A 22,208-nucleotide genomic window follows, 5' to 3' on the forward strand; every position below is an offset into this window, starting at 1 on the left:
CATAATTTAGTTTTGAAACAGTTCAAAACTGTAAGAAAACGAGACATTGGTTAGTCATCCAATAGAGATTTACTGAGCCATAGCAGGAAAAGGGATATGCAACAAGGACAGGCACTAAGGTCATCTCAAGGTGACTCAGTGGACAGAGCACTGGACCTAAAGTCAGGAAGACCTGAGTTCAAATATGACCTCAGACACTTACTAGCTGTGTTACCCTAGGCAAGTCGCTTAACTGATGTCTGCCTTAGGTTCTTCATCTGTATAATGAACTGAAGGAAAAAATGACAAACCACTGCAGTATCTTTGCCAAGAAAACCCTAACAGCGTCACAGACTTGTACACAACTAAACAACAAGTTGATTTAGCTGACTGAAATTCCCATATCTGAATTGCTCATCATAATCCACCAATGAGGCATCCATTGATGCCCTTAGATCTTGAATGTTTCATACTCAAACTGCCTGGAAGTGATGGCATCAGCCTGGATGTTTTGTCCTCTGAGTCAACCAAGAATTGAGGATGATCTCAATAACTTTTAAGGAAAAATTAGCCTAAAGTGCACAAAAGTGTTAGGATATTATATTGCCTCTGTCACCGCTTCATTAGCACCAGGAACTAGGAGAATAATAGTAGCATTCACCTTTGCCCTATTTGGATTCTCTGGGATACTCTGTTCTGAGTGAAATATTTAGCAAAAAAAAAGCTCATTTTGAATAACTGCATAGTACCCAGAGAAGGCCAACCAAGCTGATAAAGAGCTGAAGTAAGAAGGTATCTGAAGGAGAGACAGGAGAGACAAAGAGAACACCACTTTGACCACCACCTCCCCTTAGACAGAAATGGAGAGAGCCCAGGACCCTGAACCCCAAAGCCTCACAAATGTCAACTCTTCTTAAAACATGATCCCTGCTTCCAGCCTAGAGCCCAAAGCCATCTTCCAGGGAAATTGCCCTGATAGAGATGAGATCTAACAACTCCCTCTCCAAGGTGCTGCAGCTCCCACCTCCCCTGCAGATTGAAGAGATAAAGTCTTCCCCATCAACAAAGTCTTTGGCATTATTAAATGGTTCCATATCATTAATGGATGTGGTTTTATCAACAGAGATGACATTTAAGAAGAGGCAATGCCATTCCCTTTACCTCTGGCACCCTAGGGACCACAGGGCCTTTCCATCTGCCCCATAACTGAATTTTCCTAAGTGTAGTATCTTTCCCAATTAAAATGGGAGTTCCTTAGAACTGATGTCTCTATTTGCACCCCCAGCACTTTGCACAAAGCTGTTAATTAATGGATGTTTTTCCATCCTTTCATTCAAAATCAAGCCCTGTGAGATTCAATGGAAGGAACTGAGTCAACTGGGAGAAGAAAAGGCTTTAGAAGGACATGTCTTTAAGTATTTGGAGGGTTGTCTGGTGGAAGAAGGGTCAGCTTTGCTCTGATTGGCTCCAGAGGGCAGGACTAGAATATGCAGATTTTGGCTTGACATCAAAGGGAAAAAGACTACCTTACATCTGGAACTGCCCCAAAGCAGAGTAAGCTGCCTCATGGGGAGCCCCTCGATAGAGCTCTACAAAGGTTGGATGACCACTTGTTAGGCCAAATGACTTCTGGAGTTCCTTCTCACTCAGAAATTCTATGATTCTTTGAAATCAGGACAAAAAAAAGGGTGGCTTTATACAAGTTTGTAAAATGATTTGCATATGTTATCTCATTTGAGATAATGAGATAATCTCAGGCTGTAGGTACAGGAATCCAGGATTTGCTTTCCAGAGCTTTGGGGAACAACACCTGCCTTCAGCTCTCTTGCACAGTGAGCTGTCCCACATCCTGAATGCTCCATAGACAGCACACACACACACACACACACACACACACACACACACACTCACACACACACACTCACATACACACACAAGCTGAGTTCAAATCTTGGCTCTGATACTTAATACCTGTGTGTCCTCTGGAAACTCACCGAACCTTTCTGTGGCTCAGTTTCCTCATCTGTAAATTAAAAGGGTTGGATAAGAAGGCCTTGGAGGTATCTTCCAACTCTAAAGTCATGATCCTTTGATCTCCTCATTTTCTTGGAAAATGGGTGAGAATACAGAATTGGGGTCAAATAACAGAGAAAAGGGTAATGGCCTCAGTCTCCTCTGTAAAATAAGGATTCATATATTCCTACCTGGAAAAGGTAGGAATCTGTCACAGAGTAAGAACAAATGATACAGATGGACATTAATTCTACAGGGGGTGATGTTAAAAGACATTGTGCCACCCACCCTCACCCCTATCCCCTCTCTCAAAGTTCCTTTGTATTTGTCTTATAAATATACGTGAGAGTAGGGAAGCTAGGTGGATAGAGCACTGGGTCTGGATTCAAGAGGACCTGAGAGCATGTGTATGTGTGTGTGTGCATGTGTGTGTGTGAAAGAGAGGGGGGGGGCAGCAGTATGGGGGTAGTCAGTAAGACTGGGTTCAAGTGGTGCCTGTGACATATATTAGTTGGATGACCTTAGGAAGGGCAAGACTAAAATGTATAGCTGCTTACATCTGCTTTGAGAAGGAATTCCCCTCACTGGGAGTTCCTCATAAGAATGAAATCATAGGTCGATGCAAATAAAAGGTGGGGAGATGTAAATATAGATTTGACTAGTTCAAATCAGGAATATGGAGCCAGACTGAGAGTGGGGTCCTTAGAGGGGCTGCTATTCCTTCCCTGGCACCAACCTGAGTACCAGCCCCCTTACTGTGAGCAAGGGGGAGGACAGGTCTGCATAAATCTCTGTCTCCGAGCTCCAGGCATTTAACAGTTTGGTCCTTCCCAATCCGTTGTTTCATTGTTCCAAGGATGACTTCCCTCTCTCAACCAGACTGTGAGCTCCCCACCGTGGAAACAGCCCCACTGCCAGTCAGGAGATGTAGTTTTCTGAGGACTCTCTGGATGCCTTTGAACACGTCCCTTCTGCTTTCTGGCTTCAGTTTCCTTCTCTTCTTCCTTAGAAAGAAGGCGGTGGACCAGATGGCTCTACGGACCCTGCCAGCTTGGATCTGACATTTTGAAAGGTGTAGGTGATCTGTAAAGTGGACAGACACGGCAGGAGAGTCGCAGGCCGGTTCAGGCTCGTTCGAAGAATGGCTCGACGGTCTTCACACTAAATTCCTGTATGCCCTCGACCAGATCACTTCCCCACTCTAGGCCTCAGTTTCTTCTTCTGTAAAATGAAGGAGAGGAAACTAAATAATGTGGAAGGTCCTTTCTTGTTCTCAAACCAGGACCCGAGGAATTTCGAACTCCTCCTCGCCGATCTCTTCACTCCTTTCCCCAAGGTCCAGGGAGCCCCATAGGGAAGGCAAGTTTGCCCTTTGGTTTCAGCCCAGGAGAGTTCCAGGGACAGCAGGAAAGACAAGAAGCAGGAGAGCGAGGGAATAGGACAGGTGCTGCGCAATATTTTGGGTTCCCCAGGACCTTGTCCTGGTAGGCTATGACTACGTGGGTCAAGGATGGTGGGGGGGGAGGGGGGTAGGTGGGGGGCCGGGCCCAGTGCCCCAGGTGACCCAGGGTTGGGGTGGGGAGGGAATCGGGGAGGGCCTGCACCCTCTCCCCAACCTCCCTCTCCCTGGGCAGCGTAGGTGCCAAAGCTTGGCAAGGGAGGACCCTCGGGATGAACCCCCTTTCTCCGCTACAGGCTGCCTCAGCACCCCTCTGCGCGAGTGTGGCGGGACCCTGAGCTCTGACCGAGCGGCGTCCCGAGGGTCACTCTCGGAGCCCGGAGCCCCGGGCCGCGCAGACTGCGTAAGTGTCCTCGGAGCTGGAACGGTGCGAGATGAGGGCCGGGCAGTCCCTACTCTGGCCAGCTCCCAAACTACCAGGGGGGTCGATGATCCGATTTGTTGGGGAATCCACACCGCCACCGGCTTAAACTCGCTTCTGGGGGCCGGCGCAAACGGATGGGCTGTCCGGTCAGGCCATGTAGACCCGGTGGCCCTGACTCACCAGCTCTAGGAGAGCCCTCTGCCTGCAGCCCTCAGTATCTCCCCGAAAGCCTGCGTGGGCCCTTTAAGGCTTCGGGTGGTAGGGCGGCTGGGACCCCGCCCCCTCTCCTTCATGCCCCGCCCTCCGGGCTGGGCTCATTAGCATGGCCCCGCCCCTGTCTCTGCTAGGCTCGGGCGGCTAGATCGCTGCCAGTGTCCAGGGTTGGAGGGACGCGCGGCGGGCAGCTCGGAAGTGGCGGCACTGGTTCTGTTTCCCCCGCCCGGGGGAAGGGAGCGGCAGAGCCCAGAGCGAGGCCCGTTGGGACAGACGGGTCCGAGAGTCCGGGGTGGGCTGGGGGCTGAGCTGGGCGCTGGAGCCCTAGCAGGAGAAGGAGCCAGGTGCGCCCGGGGCGCGCTCGGAGCGAGGAGCTGACCGCGCGAAGGGGCCGAGCCGGAGCCGAGCAGCCGGCGCCCGGGGAGGCTGGCGGGGCGGGCGCGGGGCTGCCGGGGATGTGAGCCCGCAGAGCCCCCGGAGCCGGGACTGGAGCCGGCGCGCCCCAGGGGCGATGTGAGTCCCGCGGCCGGGAGCCCGAGCCCGAGCCCGAGCCCGAGCCGGAGCCGGCGCGACGCGATGGTGCGGGGCGCTCCCCGGGGCTTGGGGCCGCCGCTACTGCTGCTCGCGCTGTGGCTGCAGGGCCGGGGGGGCAGCGCGGCGCCAGCGCCCCGGACTGAGGAGCTGAGCCTGGGAGTGGTGAGTGCGGGGCCGGGGGGAAGGGGAGGACGGGCGGAAGGAGGGAAGGGGCGCTCGGACAGCTCGGACAGCCTCGGGCGCTGATCTCTGGCTATCGGAGCCCGCAGGGTAAAGCGCAGAGGAGGCAGCAGGCCAGAACCCCGCTGTCCCCGGGCGCCCGCCGAGGCACGCGGGGAAAAGTTTGTATGGAGCCCAGGAAGACCACGGGGAGCGGGAAGGGGGTAAGAGGGTCAACTGCCCCCAGAGGGGCAGCTGAACATCCTATCCTACGGACAGGAGGAACAAGGGAGCGCTAGAGATAAGTGGGGGAGGGAGCTTCACAGCACATCTGGCCAGGACGAAGACCCAAGACCTCTCCCCTCCTTGGGCCCAGGGGCAGCTGCGGGTCTACGGTGGTCTCAGTGACAAGGGGGCGCCCCTACTCATCCACAGCATCGAAGGCTTAAAAGCCCCCCATCTTTCTGGCCTGGGGCCAGCCTCCTTGGGCGGGAAGCAAAAGGCAAGCAAGTGCCCAGTCTGCTGGCGTGCCTGGGGCTTCGAGGAGATGGCCTCCCGGCGTGTTGCACCCAGGAAATTTTGCTGTCATCGGATCTGGATCTGTCACATGAGACATCCTTAAGTCCAGTTCTTGCCTCTTCTCCCGACCAGTTCCCAGCTCATCTTCTTCCTTTCCCATGCTGATCCTAGAGGATTCAGAAGCTGGGAGCCCTGGATAACTCTGGGTTGGACTGTATTTTGCTTTTTTCCTGGAAGGATTTCTGCCAGCTGAACAGAAGATTTTGTGAAGATGCCTCGGGAACCTGATGGTGCGGAGGGTTCCCCAAACAAGCTCCCTAAGCCTGCTTAGAGCCTTGAGAAACCTGTTTGCCGGCCCAGACCCCTCTGGTGGTTTCTTCTCTGCCTCTCAATGGCAGGGGCTAAGTAGAGAGACATACCCATTTTATACATGGAGAAACTGAGGCACGGAGGAAAAGATCAGGTCCAGCTCTTTCTCTGGAAGCCTTCTGTATTAGCCGATCAGCCCTCTTGCCATTTTCAGTTCCATCTTTCTAAGTGAAGGCGAGTTTCCAGTGCAGACTAATTCTTTTTTTCCTTTTCCTGCCGGGTAAGTGATGCTGCTGTCGCCCTGGAAACTAACCCGAGTCCGAGCACAAGAGAAAAGTCAAATTCTGCAGTTTCCAATGTGTGGTCTCCAGAGCAAAGCCTGGATTGGCTTGTTTTCTCGAGGGGTGTTTGGGCGTGAAACTTCAGTGTCTCCCTCCCCCTCATCCTTCCCCACACACACGCACACATACAAGGGTCGGAAGCTCCAGGATCTGTGTGCTTTCAGAGTAGCCCTGCATGAGGCAGGGGAGGGCTTCCTGGTGGTGGTGTCATACGACTTGAATGTTTTTTTCCCACCTGCTGGATCTATCTGAACAGCCCCCTCCCCTGAACATGCCAATCCTCCAGCCTCTCTGAAAGCATTCCTACCACCCACCCTTTGAAATCCTCTGTTCATTTTTACACTAACAGGATCTGTGCAGAGACTAAGTGGGCATCCTTGCCCTGCTGCCTCATCTGGGGCCTATGTTAATAATGATCGGAGCTGGGGAAAGGGAGTCCAGAAAAAGGAGACCTTTTTCTTCCTTCCCAGGCCTGGGTATTCACAAGGTCGTGCTCTGGCTGGGGAGATGGAGATTGGTGCAGTTTGAGATAAGCCCAGGGAGAGAGGGTGGGGCAGTTCAGTCGGGGGTGGCCCTTTGGGGGAGATGGTAGGGTCAGTTTTAGCAGGCTGATGGGGAGGAGCTAAAGCTGCTTGGGCTGAGAGTTGGAGACAATTCATTTATTTGAAGCGGACAGTTGGGGGCAGCAACCGAGATGTCTGGGCAGTTTCTGGTAGTGATAAGGGATGGATGGGGGCAGTTCAGCTGTGGTACCCCCAAGTCTGTGCAGGCAAGAGACTGTATTATCTCCTTTGAATTTCTGGTCCATGTGTTGGCAACCCTGTAGGCGTCCTCTTTGAGCTGTACTGCATCCTACTGGAGGTGGGAGGCTGCTTCTGAAGCCCTTCTGCTAGCCAATTGCCCTGGCAAAGGTTCTTGGTTCTTCCAGTGTGACCCCCTCAGCCCACTTTCCCATCCTCAGCCCACAGGACCCAGATCTCTTTCTCTTTGGGTGTTCGTGCCTGCCTCATCCCACCCCCACTATGGCAGGAAAGTGTCAGTCCCCTCCCACATCCGCTGCCTGGGGACCACATTTGCATTCCTTAATGGAGGTTCCTGTGGGGTCTCCCGCGTGCTTGGCCGGATGTGTTCCGGTTTCTGGGGTTGCCTTTGTTTCGGGTCTGGGGGCACAATTCCGGGGGCTACCATGAATGCCCAGTTTCTCTGGGCTGATGAGGGGAGGGGTGACCCAGGCAGACAGGTCAGCCAAGGTTCTGTCCAGCACGAGTCAGACAGAGCTGTAAGCCCTGAGCACACCCCCTTCCCAGGGGCATCTTTTCCTCCACCTGCCAGGACCAAGCTATGTGTGCTGGTCTGCCCCCTCACTGTTCCATCCCTCCCCTCCCCCCACCCCAGCTTTCCTAGGACAGTGAGCCATATGTTCATGTGTACATGTGTGTATATATATGTTTGTGCCAGGTTACTATGAGAATAGCGTTTCTGGGTCCAAAGAATAAGACGTTAAACGCACTCCCAAACAAGGTTTAGAACAAATATGAGAAAGGGAGACAAATGAGTGGAGACAGATTCTTCCCACTGATCCTGTCTAAGCAGCCCGTGGTATCCAGGAAGTCCAGGATCTGAATCCCTATTTTCCCCTACACTCTGCTCCTAGCATCTTGTGGACATGTTTACTCCAGCTGCTACCCAGGCTAGTCATTCCTTCTCTTTTCCCTCCTCTTCTTTCCCCCTCAGATAGAACTCAATCCCTGCTGTTCTTTAGAGCTTGAGTCCAAGGGAAGACCTGAGCCCTGGAGGGGAGAGGGTGGGAGGAAGGGATCCATCTCACCCCCTTCTTGCCCTCAATAATGGAGTCCTTTGCACTTCTCCCAGGAGCTCCACTGCTACCCTGAGCTCAGCAGCTCTCTGCATATCTAGTCATTGGCGTCATCCTCAGGGTATTTCCTCAGTTGGAATAAAACCTCTCTTCATCTGTGACAATTTCCTTTCCACCTCAAGCAGCATCTCAGGTCCATATACCTCCTTCCACCTTCTCCCCGATCCCTTCTGCAGTGTTTTCAGACCATCCACTCCCTCTTTTATCTCCTCTCTCTCCTCTCTTTTAACTATGGATCCCCTCTTCCTGCCACCCTCCTGTAGACTGCCAAAGAATGAACATAATTGGAAAGGGGGAGGACACCTTGAGGTGCACCTGGAGAAAGGGCTAGATTTGGTTCAAATTCCAGCTTATTTTCCTAATATTTCTGTGACCTCAAACAAACACCTAACATCTCTGGGCCTTAGTTTCCTCATTTGTAAAATCAGAGGACTGGACCATATATATGTGGCTTTTTTCTGCGATTCTGAAGTCTATGGTGCTGCTTACTTCAATTTTTTATATCACCTCGTGTTATTCTCAAATATTCTCAAAATATTGGGATATTTTCATTTCAACAGGAGATTCTGGGGGGAAAGCCTCCAAGATGCAAAGGATTGCATCTCTATTGGTACAAATCCAGGCACTGGGAGGGGTAAATGAGGGGAAGATATTCACAACATTGAAAGTTCCTCAGCTCCTTCGTCTGTAAAATGGGACCAATAATATTGTACTAACAGAGTTGTTATAAAGTACCTTGAAAACCTTAGATCTCTTTAGAAATGGGAGTTCTTGCTGTTGTTAATATTAACTGCCCCCAGTGAGATGCCCCATTGAGGGTATTTGGACCACCCACTCACAGAATACAGGCAGCCACTGATCATTCATTCCCAAGGGGAGTCAGCTCAGCAATGAATAGATAGGACAGTGGCACAGAGGAAATGAAACTGAGTCAAGTCACAGAACCTGGGTTCAAATTCCAGCTCTTCAGTCAGCTCTCCCTGTGGAGAGGCTAGACATGTTGTTTAGCCTCTCTGGGCCTCAGTTTCCTTATCTGTAAAATGAAGCAATTAGGTTAGGTGACTTCTGAGGACTCTTGCACGTCTCAAACTGTGATCCTTAGAATTTTAACATTTATTAAGCACCTACTACGTACTGAATACAGTACAAGTCCTGGAGATGATACAGATATTAACTAAGACACCAATTTCTTCCCTCATGGGGTCCTAGTCTAGTAGATGGGTTCCTTCTCCTCAGCCACTCTGACACTTAAAATTAAAGCTTCCCATGACCTTGAAGATCTTACTTGAAGTGTAAGAAATCTCTTCTGTAAGAAGATCCCTGGGTTTCTTAATCCAAGGATACACAAGGAGAGATAGATTTTAGGGCTTCCAAACTTGAGAAAATAATTATATCTTTATTTCACTATAATTGACTTCCTTTATAATCCTATGTATTTTACTTGATGCATTTAAAAACCTTATTCCAAAAAGGAGTCCTTAGGCTTCATCAGACTGCCAAAGGGGAAACCATGACAAAAAAAATGGTTAAGAACCTCTGCTCTAGGGTACCTCCATTTAACCAAGGAAGAGACAGGAACCCAAGAGGTGATGGGAGATAGCTGCTCACTTTCACCCAAGATTCAAACCCAGGTCTCCCCACTCCAAGGGCAATGCTCTTCTCCCTCCTTCCCCTTACCCCATGCTGCTGCCCTCTCCTTGGTACCAATTTCTCGTGCCTGTAACCCTCTCCCTGGACCCAACATCGTTCTTCAATTAAGGGAATTTTTCAACCCAACATCCCATGGAGTCACCAAGGATGAAAGCATGTGCCTCGTTGGAAGAATTAGGTGGGGAGAGTGGCCAGCAGGCTGCCTTTAATCAGTGGCAGGCTTTAACTAACACTCAGTTCCCCACATGAAAGGAATTTCAAATACAAAGTCACAAATGGGACATTTGCTGATTTTTTTTCTTCTTAAATACATTTACAGTTACAAATCTCGAGTGCAAGTATCTGCGTGCCTCAGGGCTCCATCTCCTACCAGGCAACCTCTCCTTGCCTGGCCTTCTGCTCTTTAAAGCTGAGGCAGTTGGATGAAGTCTCTCTTTGTCATTGACCCTTTCCCATAATTACAGTTCCCACATCCCAATGGACCATACACCCAGGGGTCTGAAATTGTGACATGATGTCATGGACCTTGGGAAGGGTTGTTCTCCACCTCCACTAAAAAAAATAATAATCCTCACCATTATCCTGCAAATTTCTCCCAAAGTCCTTTGTTCCTTGAAACAAGGACTACCAGATCTCTTAAAATGAAATCACCCTGAGAAAAGGACAACAATTGATATTTCTACGGTAATCCATTGCATATGTGATCTCATTCGGATATCTCCAACAACCCTGGGAGATAGATGAGAATCCTATGTCAGAATCCTCTGAGCCTAGAACTGGAAGGGACCTCAGAGGTCATCTGGTCCAATTCCCTCCTTTCACAGATGAGGAAACTGAGGCCCAAGGAGGTTAAGTGATTTGCCCAAGGTCATACAGGTGGTAAACTTCAGAAGTGGGATTTGAAGTCAGGTCCTCTAAAGGCAGAATCAGTTTCATTTCCACTGCACCACAAATTAGAGGCAGTATCATCATCCCCATCTTACAAGTGAAGAAACAGGTTAAGTGACTCAGTTGTCACAATTCTGCTAAGAATTTGAACTCTAGTCTTCCTGACTCTAGGCCAGGAATTCTCACTCTAGTATGCCCGAGGATTAAATGAGATAATATTTGTAAAGAGCTTAGCCTGGTACCTGGAACCTAGGAGGCACTTAATAAATACTGATTCCCATTCCATTGTCCCAAGGAGTCTGTGGATGAATTTCCAAGGGGTCCATGAAAATGGATGGGGAAAATGTGTCTTTATTTTCACTAGCTGTTGCTTACTTTGTAATGTTAGGTGTTTTACCTTGTGCATTTAAAAACATGATTCAGAAATTGAGTCCATGGGCTTCACCAGGCTCCCAAAAGCATCCAGGACATAAAAAAGTTTAAGAAGCCCTGCTCGGGATCCATGCTCTATCCACTATTTCACACATCAAAGCTGTTGGTCAGTCCCACCTTAGTGTGAATTAGCTGGTCAGTTCCCTTTGGGAACTGCTAAGAGTCAGGTGGAAGGGACGGAGGTCTTGATGGGGTGTAAAAGAGAGGAGATCATTTTAGAGCCATACTAAGTTCTGATAACTTAGATTAGAAGGATTTCTGTATGGGCATCTTATCCAGTTCTCAGATTGTAGGAAGCATTGGTAAAGTCACCCACAATGACTTTAGCGGGATACAGAGCTCTGGGTGATCCTGGGAAGAGGGTACACATGAGCATGAGGGGGAGGGGGAGTAGGAGCACAGGCCTAGTAGAGTTTGAATGTCAGTAATCAGGTCAGAAGAACCTGGGTGTGGAAAGTGGGAATTTTCCTGGCCTGTTTTAGTAGAGTCAGGGGAAGGACAGGACAGGACAGGACACCTAGCCAGGGCAGGTGAATCCTGAGCTGCGGTTCCATCAGTGAGTCAAGGGCGGCCTCTGGTGGTCATTATGAGGACAGCAGGTGCACCTGCCTTTCCTCCCTGAGAGTCCCTAGCCACAAAGCTTTTCACCCAGGAGAAGGGAGATTCCTTTCTCTTGCCCTTCTACCAGTCACCACCTAGGGCAGGTGCAGGGTTAAGACCCGATTTTAGAGAACCTGTGGATAAAGGAGTTTTTAATGTTCTAATTTCTGTTTAGGCCTCAGGTTGTGGAGAGACTGGCAAAGAAAGTGTGGGGTAGGGTAGAGAGGGCAGAGGTGGATTTAATTAATTGGGGAAGCTTGCCCTAATTAAGCCAAGGAGCTAACAAGACCACAAGTCTGAATGCATAAGTGGGTAAGGTTTGCACATTGACTGGCTAAAAGGCTAGTCAGGGATCAGAGATTATATCTTGTGGGAAGACTGGGGATGGGAAAGATGATTTGGGGAGCCCCTTTTCTCAAGGGAATTCTGTGAGTGGGTTATGTTGTTGGGGAGAAGAACAAGAAATTGGTGTGTCCTGATAATATCTTTTCAATCTATAGCTCTCCTCTTCTTAAACCTAGCCCTGGTAGGCAGGCAGTACAACAACTTATTATCCCCATTTTACAAGTGGGCAAGTTAAGACTTCCAGTGTGCCATGCCACCCTGAAAAAAAACTTCTCTGAAAGGGTCCTAGAAGGGCCCCAAACCTCTGTCTGCCCCTAACCAAGCCTTGATTGTTGATAGAGCAGATAATAGCTCCAGGATATTGGCCTGGCATGCCCCTATTCCCCAGTGAAGGCGGTACCCATGCCAAGATTGCTGTCCCAGAGGGCCCTCCCACCTTTGGCTAGGTAGGGGCAGGGAATCATAGCAGCAGTGTCAGAGGGGCTGGCCCCAGGTAGGATGGGCCCTTGGAACTCACCAGGGCTGCCATGGAGACAGCAAGCCAAGTGAACCTGACCTAAGGTGTACAGTACAGAGAAGAGGACCCTGGACCAGACATGAGGAGACCTGGTTTCTAATCCTACTGTGTCACTAACCATGAGTGGCCAGTTCTCTCCAAGACTCAGTCTGCTTTTCTGTACAATAAAGGATTTGACCTAGGCCAGGGGTTCTTTGCCTTTTTTCTGTCTTGAACCCCTTAGCCCATCTGGTGAAGCCTATGGAACGCTTCCTGCAACAATGTTCTTAAATGCATGAAATAAAATACAAAGGACTACCAAGTTAGCCAGTTATATTGAAATACAGTTATCGAAATATTTCTTAAAAACATGTTCATGAGGAGCAGCAAGGTGGCATGGTGAACAGAGCACTGACCAGCCCTGGAGTCAAGAGAACCTGAGTTCAAATCCAGCCTCAGACACTTACTGGATGTATGACCCTAGGCAAGTCATTTAATGACTATTTCTTCCCCCCACCCCAACAAAACAAGGTCATGGACCCCCAGGTAAAGGACTCCTGGCCTAGATGATCTGAGGAACCCATTCCAGCTCTGGTCCTCTGTGAGCATAGACTAAATTCAGGTCCACAGTAAGTGTTCTTGGTCTTCCAGGCCCTGTGACTGGGACACACACACACACACACACACACACACACACACAAAATCAGAGTGGGAGAAGGACGTTGAGCTTGGAAGAAAGATCCCTCTAAAGGAGTCCTGTCTCCTTGCCCTTCTTATTTCTCTTTTCCGGTTGGGAGTGGAAAGGAAGAAAAAGGTAGACTGAGGCTAGAACCACTGAACCAAAGGAGGTTACTCCTCTCTCTTCCAGTTATTGACTGAGTGAACACAGGACTTGGGGAAGGAGTGGCAGGGCAGGGGTTCTGTTTATGTGTCTATACAGAGGAAAGAGAGAGTGTTCACACTTGTCTGTGTACCTTCCGGAATGAGGAGCTCTGTGCCTGTTTTTCTCATGTTTCTTCCCCTTTCTCTCCCCATTCCTCCCTTTCTTCTTCTCCTTAACTTTCCTTATCCCTCTTTCCTTCCTGTCTTTCTTTTCCTACTATCTCTCTTTCCCTCTCTCCCTCTGCTGCCTTCTTTTCCTCTCCTTCCTTCTCTCCCTCTGCCTCTCCTTCCCTCTGTCTCTGCTGGCTTTCCTTTCTCTTTCCCCTTCCCGCTCCCTGGCTCCCCTTGCCTCCTTCTGCCTTTTGTTCTCTCATTCTGCCTCTGCATCCCTCTCTCTGCCTTTTCTTTTCCCCTCCCCCACCTCTTCTTTCCTCCCTCCCTCTGCCTCTCTTCCTCTGTGGTGACTTGAGGGACCATCATTATCACTATTACTCAGGCAATCAGAGCAAGCCCCCTCAGGAACCATTGCCCAGCAAACAGCAAAACAGAACCTCTGTGAGCAGAGTGGAGCCCCAGGCATCAGACACCAGCTGAACCTGCAAAGGAGAATGCTGGCGATCAGCACAACTAAGGATAGAGCCAAGGACAAGAAGCCAGAGGGAGGCAGAGAGGCTGGAGAGAGGCAGCAGGTGGAGAGACAGACACTGAGGGGAGAGCTCAGAGATATAGAGGAAAGACCGAGAAACTGAGGGGAGAGCAGAAATAAAAGAGAGACAGACACCGAGGTGAGAGAGCAAAAAGATAGAGAAGCCACTGAAGAGACATGGGGCAGAAAGATGGGGGAGAGACAGAGAGACTGAGGAGAGAGATAGATGAGAGACTGAGGAAAGAAAGGAGAGAGAGGTGAGGCATAGAGACTAAGAAGAGATAGGAGAGAGAAAGGAAAGAGATGGCTCAGAAAGATAGAGGAGAAAGCCTGAGAAGAGAGACAGAAAGTTTGAAAAGAGAAAGAGGAGAGACAAAGACTGAGAAAAGATAGAAAGACTAAGAAGAAAGAGATAGAGGAGAGAAAAAGCAGAGACAAAGGAGGTTGGGGAGAGATGAAGAAGTGGTGGAGAGGCTAATTAGAGAAAGACCAAGTTAAAACCAAGGGGCTTACATCTTGCAGCTGTTTTCCCCAGGAGCATCTGGCTGCTTCTGCCTTTCCTTCCCAGAATCCCTCTTAATCCGGAGATCTGGGGAGAAATTGTTCCTGGGAGACTTGAACTGAGCTGGCTAAGTAAGTAAATGGCAGAGAGGTAAGCGGCTATGTGCATGTTCTCTGTCCTTTAATGGAAGGTTTCCGCTTTTGCCTCTTCTCCCATTCCAAGCCAGGTGTCATGGGGGAAGCCAGGGCTTGGAAGCAAAAGAAGGAGGGGCCAGCTCAGGCCCTGAACAAAGCCAACTTTTCAAAAATTTAGGAAAACCAGAGACTAGCTCCATCCTTTGACTTTGAATCAGAACAAACTTCTGTTGTTGTATGTCATGTCAGCAAGTCACCATTTGGTCTTCACCACATCCTTTAAGGGGAAAGGGTACTGGGTTTGGAGTTTGGAGTCACACTTACTACCTGTGTCACCTTGGACAAGTCACTTAACTCCTCTGGGCCTCAGTTTCCTTATTTGTAAAATGGGCCACACAGCCTCTGAGGTTCCCTCCAACTTTGAATGATCCTATGGCATGTTCCCTATCTCTGGCCTTTGGCTACTGTTCCACTTCTCCCCACCCCCAACACATCCCCAGCCTACTCTCACCTCCCTTCCTCTGTTAGTTGCAGTCATAAAGAAGGCTCACTGGAGGAAGTAAGACCAAAGAGTACTTATCCTCTCTACCTCAGTTTTATTGTCTGTATAATAGAGGGGAGGGGGGCCGTGTTGGACTCAGCAACCTCTGAGGCCTCTTCCAGCTTTAAATCTATGATCCTGTGGTTTGGTTTGGTGGGAAAGAATGAAACAACTCCAGGTAAGAGGACAGAATGAGCTTATGGATGGGGATTTGGAGGAAAATTGGCATGGCAAGAATGGAGGGCACAGGAGGCAGAGGGTCTCAAGAATCAGACAGGCAGGCAAGAAGACAGGGGCCAGACTGGGGACCCACACACCCCTTGGGGAAGTGGTAAGGGCACAGACACCAGGACCTGCATCCATCAGAAGGAGACGGCTTCTGCCTCTTCTGCTTTATGTCCCCAAGACCATGGCTACGCTCCAACTCTGGCTCTTTCCTCCTCGGGCCTGCCGGGAAGTTGATCATGCACTCTTTTCACCGTTGCTGTGGTGACCATGGCAGGGCCCCAAATCCAGAGGCCCTGCCTTGGCCTCATCACTGGGGACCTGACTGGGGTTTCTCATAATAATACCTACCCCCACAAATTACTTGGTGGCTAAGAAGAAAGGGCAGCTAGGTGGTGTGGTGAATAGAGCTCTGGGCCTGGAGTCAGGAAGACCTGAGTTCAAATGTGACCTCAGGCACTTACCAGCTGGGTGACGCAGGCAAATCGCTTAACCTCCTTGTCCCAGTTTCCTCCTTTGTAAAATGAACTGGAGAAGGAAATGGCAAACCACTCTGGTATCTTTGCCGAGAAGCTGAGATTCCAAATGGAGTCACGAAGAATCAGACATGACTGAAAAATGACTAAAACAACAAACCACAAAGAGAAAGGCTGAGGAAGAGAGAAGGAGGTCCCTCCTCTGTACCTGTGGGTACTAAATGATCCTGAATTGGTTCCCAGGATGTAGAAAGTATGACACCATGGAAAGGGGAGGCTGAGGATCTGAGTTCAAATCCTAACACTGCTACTTGGTGCCTGCGTGACCTTGGGCAGGTTACTTAACCTAACTAGGTTTCAGTTTCCTTAATTGTATAATGAAAGTGTTGGAATGAATGAATGAATGAATGAATGAGTTAGTTAAGTCAGGTACTATGCTAAACTCTGCGGATACAGAGAAAGGCAAAAGACAGTCCCTACCCACATGGCTAATGTGGAAATACATCGTGCATAACTTCACATGTATAATCAGTATCATAATGCTTGCCTTCTCAGTGAAGGGGGGAAGGAGAAAATTTGGAACTCAAAAAATTTTTAATAAAAAATTTAAATAAATATTGAAAATGTTTACATGTAATTGGAAAAAAATTTTAAGAAAATAAATAAGAAAGAAAGAAAGAAAGAAAATAAATAGAAACATTTTTAAAACCATAAGAAAGAAAACCAGGAAAAAAAAATATAGGAAAAAAGGAACTTACAATGTAACTGTGCAAAAAACCATATATAAAAGATATATATACTAGCCCTGGATATCATCTGAGAGGAAAGACACTAAGATTAAGAAGGACTGGGAAAAGCTTCTTTTTTTTTCTTTTTTAATTAATTTATTTGTTTTCAGTTTTCAACAATCACTTCCAGAAGTTTTAAATTTTCTCCTCCTCCCTCTCCCTTCCCTCTCTGAAAGATGGCGTGCAATGTAATATGAGTTCTACACGTGCATTCTTATTAAACACATTTTCACATTAGTCATGTTGCATAGAAGAATTAGAATGAATGGGAGAAATCATGAGAAAAAAATATAGCCCAAGAGAAAATAGTATGCTTTCTTCTGCATTCAGTTATGATTCTATGTGTATCTTTCCTGGGAAAGGTTTCTTAAAGAAGGTAGAACTTTAGCTGAGATGTGAAGGAGGCCAGGAGGAAAGATTAGGAAGGAGAGCTTGCTATGAATGGGGAACAACCAATGAAAATGCACAGAGTTGAGAGACAGAATGTTATGGGCAGGGAAACAGTAAGAAAGCTGGCATCTTACTTTAAGGAATTCTTCTTGCTTTCTGCTAAATTCATTTTTTTCTCTTTTTTTATTTGTTAAATAGATTAAATCTAGCTTCTTTCTTTTTTAAAAGAAAATTTTTAAATTTTTTTATTTTTAAATATTTTTCAATTAACAGATTAAAAAAATTAATTTCTGCCTCCCTCTAGTCCCTACTAAACAAATAAAATAAATCAAACTGGAAAAAATATAAAAGCATAATCTAGAAAACCAAATTGCCCCATTGGGTATGCCTGAAAATGTATCTTTTTCTGCATTTTAAGTTCCTCACCTCCCTGTCAGGAAATGAGTGCCGTTTTTCATTTTCATTCTTTTTGGAATCATGACGCCATTGTGTTGAGCAGAGTTGCAGAGTCTTTCAAAGTTGTTTTTCTCCATAACATTGTCATGGTATAAATTGTTCACTTTGCATCTACAGTGTCAGTTCATAAAGGTCTTTCCAATTTCCTCCAAAATCGTCCATTTCATCATTCTTACAGCGTAATAATATTCCATTACATTCATATGCCCCAATGGGTTTAGCCATTTCCCAAGAGGAAGATAGCCTCTTCATTTCCAATTTTGGGTTACCCAGAAAAGAACTGCTATAATATTTTTGTGCATATAGACCCTTTTCCTTTATTTCTTTTGGGTATAAGCCTAGAAGAGGTTCAGAGACTATGTACAATTCAGTAACTTTCTGAGCACAGTTCCAAATTACTTTCTAGAATGGCTGAGCCAATTCACAGTTCCAACTCATACACCTGGTTTCCAACAGCCTCTCCAACATTTGTCACTCCCCGCTCTTGTCAGTCAGTCAATCAATAAACATTTATTAAATGTTCTAGTGGGCTATGTGCCAGGCACTGTGCTAAGGGCTGGTGATACAAAAAGGCAAAAGATAGTCTCTACCCTCAAGGACCTTACAGTCTAATGAGGGAGACACCATGCAAACAAATATGTACAGAGCAAGCTCTATACAGAAAAATAGGAGATAATTAATAGAGAGAAGACACTGGAATTAAGGGGAGCTGAGAAAGACTTCCTGTAGAAGATGGGTCTTAGTTGGAGTAGAACCTCAAAATCACTTCAATTTGTATTTCTCTAATTATTAATGATACGGAGCATTTTCCATAGGATTGTTGGTAGCATGGCTGTCTTTCTTTGAAAACTGCCTATTCATGTCCTTTGACCATTTATCTATTAAGGAATAGCTCTTCGTCATACTTTGAATCAGTTCCTTACATATCTTGAGCATGAGAATGTTATCAGATAAACTTGTTGCAAAGATTTTTCCCAGTTACCTGATTCCCTTCTAATTTTTGCTACATTAAAGTTTTTTGTGCAAAAACTTTTTAAATTTTTTATGATCAAAATTATCCATTTTATCTTCTGTGAATATCTCTATCACATATTTGGCCATGAATTCTTTCCCTTTTCATTGCCTTGAATCATAATTTGTTCCTTGTTCCTCTAATTTGTTTATGATGGGATCTTTTATATCTTAATTGTATACCCATTGGATAAGCTTGGTTGTTTCTGTGGTTCTGAAGGTACCATCAGTGCCCCTACATTTTGGTGCCCTGGGGAGAATCTCCCATATATCAACCTTCCCTTGTTATAATGATATATTGGGGATCAGCTAGGTGGTGCAGTGGATAGAGCATTAGCCCTGGAGTCAGTAAGACCTGAGTTCAAATCCGGCCTCAGACATTTACTAGCTTGTGTGACCTTGGGCAAGTCACTTAACCTCAATTGCCTCAAAAAAAATCAGTATAATGATATATTGGGGGGAGGAGTCCACAATCTCATGAACCTGAGATAGTTCATATAGTGGAAAGAGATGGGAAAGACATGAGTTTGAATCTTGCCTCTTGCACTTCCTAAATGTGGACTCACTATCAATATCTTGAACACAGTAAGCACTTAATAAATGTCACAGAATCATGAATTTGAAGCTAGAATGAACCTCAGCGACAGTCTAGTCTAAACCCTTTACTTACAGATGTAGACACTGAGGCCCAGGGAGGTTAAGTTTGCCATATTCACTTGTGTGACCAGTGGGCACACATTCACAATCTCTCAGCCTCAGTTTTCTTACCTTCTGAGTTCCCTCCCAATGCTAGATATATGATCATGTGACCTCTAATAAGTGCCTACTATATTCATGAGGCCAAGAAACCCCAATTTATCCCAATAATAAGGGCAGGGCAATGAGAGGGCCCTGACATCCAGGCTGTAGTTGTGCTTAGAGTATGACATGAGTATGGTAGTACATGCTATATACCTGCTTACCTCCAATGAGATCATGGAAGAAGGAGAAATAAGCATTTATGTGACACCTACTGTATACTAAGTGATTTTTATAAGTAGGATCTCGTTTGATCCTCACAACATCCCTGAGAGGAAGAAGCGAGTATGATCTTCACTTTATAGGTGAGGAAACAGAGGCAAACAGAGGGTAAGTAATTTGTCCAGGGTAACACAGCTAGTAAGTATCTAAGGCTGGATTTGAACTCAGGTCTTCCTGATTCCAGGTCCATGTACCACCTAGCTGTTTCTAATGAAGTAAAAACTCTGTGAGGCAGACAAGGCTGGATGAATTTCTGCACTTGGTATACTTGACTGTCTAGTCTAGCAACTCCCCATCATAACGAAGTGGACACCTCTCCCAGACTTGGTCTCTGAGCTCTCCCCTGGGCACCCATCCCTTCTCCTGAGGAAGAGCCCACAGAACAGGGTCCCCTGGGAGTCCCAGGCCCTATGAAAGTTGTACTGAGGCTGCCAAACGATTACAGTCCACATTTCTGTAGCATTTTGGTGTTTCCTCCCAAGAGTCCCATGAGGCAGGCCATGAAGAAAGTGTCAGTCCTTTTTGATAGATGAGAAAATACAGCTTCAGAATGAGGGAAGTTGCCCAGAAAGTGCTAGAGCTAGATGACTGACCTCCAAGATGCAAGCTAGCCCTACCCTGCCCCAGTCTCTGGGCATGAGGTCAGCCTGCAGGGGCCTGGGGCCTGTTGCCTCAGGCCTCTCATGGGCACACTCAAGATGTCCGTCCTGAGAGTACAAAACATTCCAGAGCCTGAAAGAAGCTCCCTACTCTCCCTCCGTCTGCCTTCTATCCCCACTGAGACCACATGGAAGTTGGCCACCCCCCAGAGTCCAGTCTCTGAGCTGGAATAAGAGGGCACAAAGTCTCCCCCAGATTCCTCCTGTTGAGCCTGCTTTCCTCAACTCCTTTGAAAGAATTTATTTCTCCAACCACCCATCCTGAGTCATTGACCCCTGAGGGTCAAGAAAGAGACTGACAGACATGGGAGAGGGGGAGAAGAGAGAGAGGGAGTAGGAGGAGACAGGAGGGAGAGAGAGGGAAAGAGAAAGAGGAAGGGGGGATGCAGAGAAAAACAGAAAGAAAAAGGCAGAGAAAGAGGAAGGCAGAAACAGACAGACAGACAGACAAAGATAGGGAAGGTAGAGAGAGGAGAGTGAAGACAGAAAGACAGGGAAGGCCATGAACAGAGGCCAAGAAAGGCAGATAGAGACACTCAGAAGGCAAAGACAAACAGAGAGACAAAAGACAGAAGGGTAGAGATAGACAGAAAATTCAAAGATGGGGCAGAGAGGTACAAACAGAAGGAAAAAGCAGACCAGTAAATGGGAAAGTTAGAGAGAGAAGAGACAAAGGGGTTAAACTGAGGCAAAGAACAAGAGAGCTTGACTTCCAAGGCTCTGTGCGGTCATTCTCTCTGCCTTTAGAGTAGACAACATGTATCCCCCCAACCACTCATCCCAACTCCCCAAGCCCTTTATTAATCCCATTCTGAGTTTTTAAAAATCCCCTACAACAACACAGACAGACACAGAATGGCAAGGCTTCACCAGCTGCCAAAGCTGTCATGTATTACTGCTTGAAAGGTGCTAGCAATTTTTAAAGCAACACCTAGATGAAGAAGGTGGTGCTTACCTCCTATCTCCACAAAGGAATGAAACTCTAATGATGGAATTTCAAGCACTAGGACTTGAGGGATGGAAAACCTTCCCAGACTCCTCAGAAAACACTGTGTAGCTGCCTACTCTGTCTATGGATAAAACCAGTCCCGTCCAGCCACCCAACATGACCCCAAATCCACCAGGGACGTGTCCTGTTATCACTAGCTTTCTTAGAATTTCCCCTGGGAAGTTGGGGAGTGGTTCCCACTCTTGAGCCCTTTGAAGCCTGTACCTGCTCCCTGTTCTATCCTGAGAAGTCCAGTCCTGGGGAGCAGAGAAGCTGCACCAACCTTACTCAAATCCTGGAAGGGATTTTCTGTGTCTCAGGACACAGCTGCTCTATCTTAGAGCCAGAGCTAGGTAGTGCAGTGGATAGCACACTGGGTCTGGAGTCAGAAAGACTTGAGTTCAAATCTGGCCTCAGACACTTACTAAGTCCTGAGCAAGTCACTTAACCTCTGTCTACCTCAGTTTTCTCAATAGGAAAATGGATATAGTAACAACACCAACTTTCCAGGGTTTTCATGAGGCTGAAATGAGATAATATTTGTACAGCACAGTGCCTGGCACATAGTAGGCTCTTAGTAAATGTTTCTTTCCTCATTTGTAAAATAAGGTTAATCATGCCTGTACCACTCACCTTATAGGGATATATGGAGGATCAAAGGAGATAGTGAATTTAAAGCCATTTCTTATCCTTAAAGGGTTGTGTACATCCAGCCATTATCATTACTGAGCACATCATAAGGTAGCTGGGCACATAAAAGATGTTCAGTGAACATGTCTTTGGTATTTCACAAGTGAGGAAACAAACCCAAAGGCTTACCCAAGGTCACTCAAGAAAGTAGCACGGGGAAAAACCAGGAGCCAGGTTCATTGATATCAGGAGAGGTGTTCACTGGGTCCAGGGGTGGATTGTCATCTGCCTTGTCTTGACACTGGTTTCAAAGGTTTCCTGTGGTCTGGAACAACAGAACATACTCATGATTAGTTAGCTTGAATAGGCTTTATGGAAGAGAGTTCAGGAGGAGGAGGAGGAGGAAAAAAAAGGAGGAAAAGAAGGAGAAGTTGTACTTATCTAGTACTTAAAAAGGAAGGAAAGGGAATAAGAATAAGTGCCTAGTATGTGCCAAACACTGTGCCAAACACTTTACAAATATCTAATTTGATGCTATTATTATCCTATTTTATGGTTGGAGAAACTGAGGCAGTCAGAGGTTAAATGACTTGACTAGGATCACACAGCAAATAAGTGTCTGTGGCTAGATTTGCACTCAGGTCTTCCTGACTCCAGGCCCAGTGGTTTATCCACAGTGCCAA

At 47.2% G+C, this 22,208-nt stretch overlaps 1 protein-coding gene and 1 long non-coding RNA gene across 9 annotated transcripts in view; one reads left to right on the forward strand and one right to left on the reverse strand.

Moving 5' to 3' along the window:
- The first annotated feature begins 4,184 nt into the window (after positions 1–4,184).
- Positions 4,185–22,208, forward strand: part of MMP17 (matrix metallopeptidase 17) — a 66,774-nt gene continuing 48,750 nt past the window's right edge. Inside the window, exon 1 of the mRNA XM_072600761.1 lies at positions 4,185–4,724. Within this exon, the coding sequence (XP_072456862.1) occupies positions 4,605–4,724 (120 nt within the window). The 5' untranslated portion in view covers positions 4,185–4,604. The remainder of the gene's footprint in view (positions 4,725–22,208) is intronic.
- The window catches only part of LOC140499399 (uncharacterized), a 60,763-nt gene continuing 51,819 nt past the window's right edge, over positions 13,265–22,208 (reverse strand). For 7 of the 8 annotated variants that reach the window (XR_011965434.1, XR_011965432.1, XR_011965430.1 and 4 more), the window contains 3 exons: positions 21,715–21,850; positions 15,572–15,729; positions 13,265–15,329 (listed from right to left, as the gene is read on the reverse strand). This is a non-coding gene — a long non-coding RNA (uncharacterized lncRNA). The remainder of the gene's footprint in view (positions 15,330–15,571; positions 15,730–21,714; positions 21,851–22,208) is intronic. The other variant, XR_011965429.1, reaches the window with a different exon arrangement.

The sequence above is a fragment of the Notamacropus eugenii genome, chromosome 4 (assembly GCF_028372415.1).
Source record: "Notamacropus eugenii isolate mMacEug1 chromosome 4, mMacEug1.pri_v2, whole genome shotgun sequence".
Lineage (NCBI taxonomy): Eukaryota > Metazoa > Chordata > Mammalia > Diprotodontia > Macropodidae > Notamacropus > Notamacropus eugenii.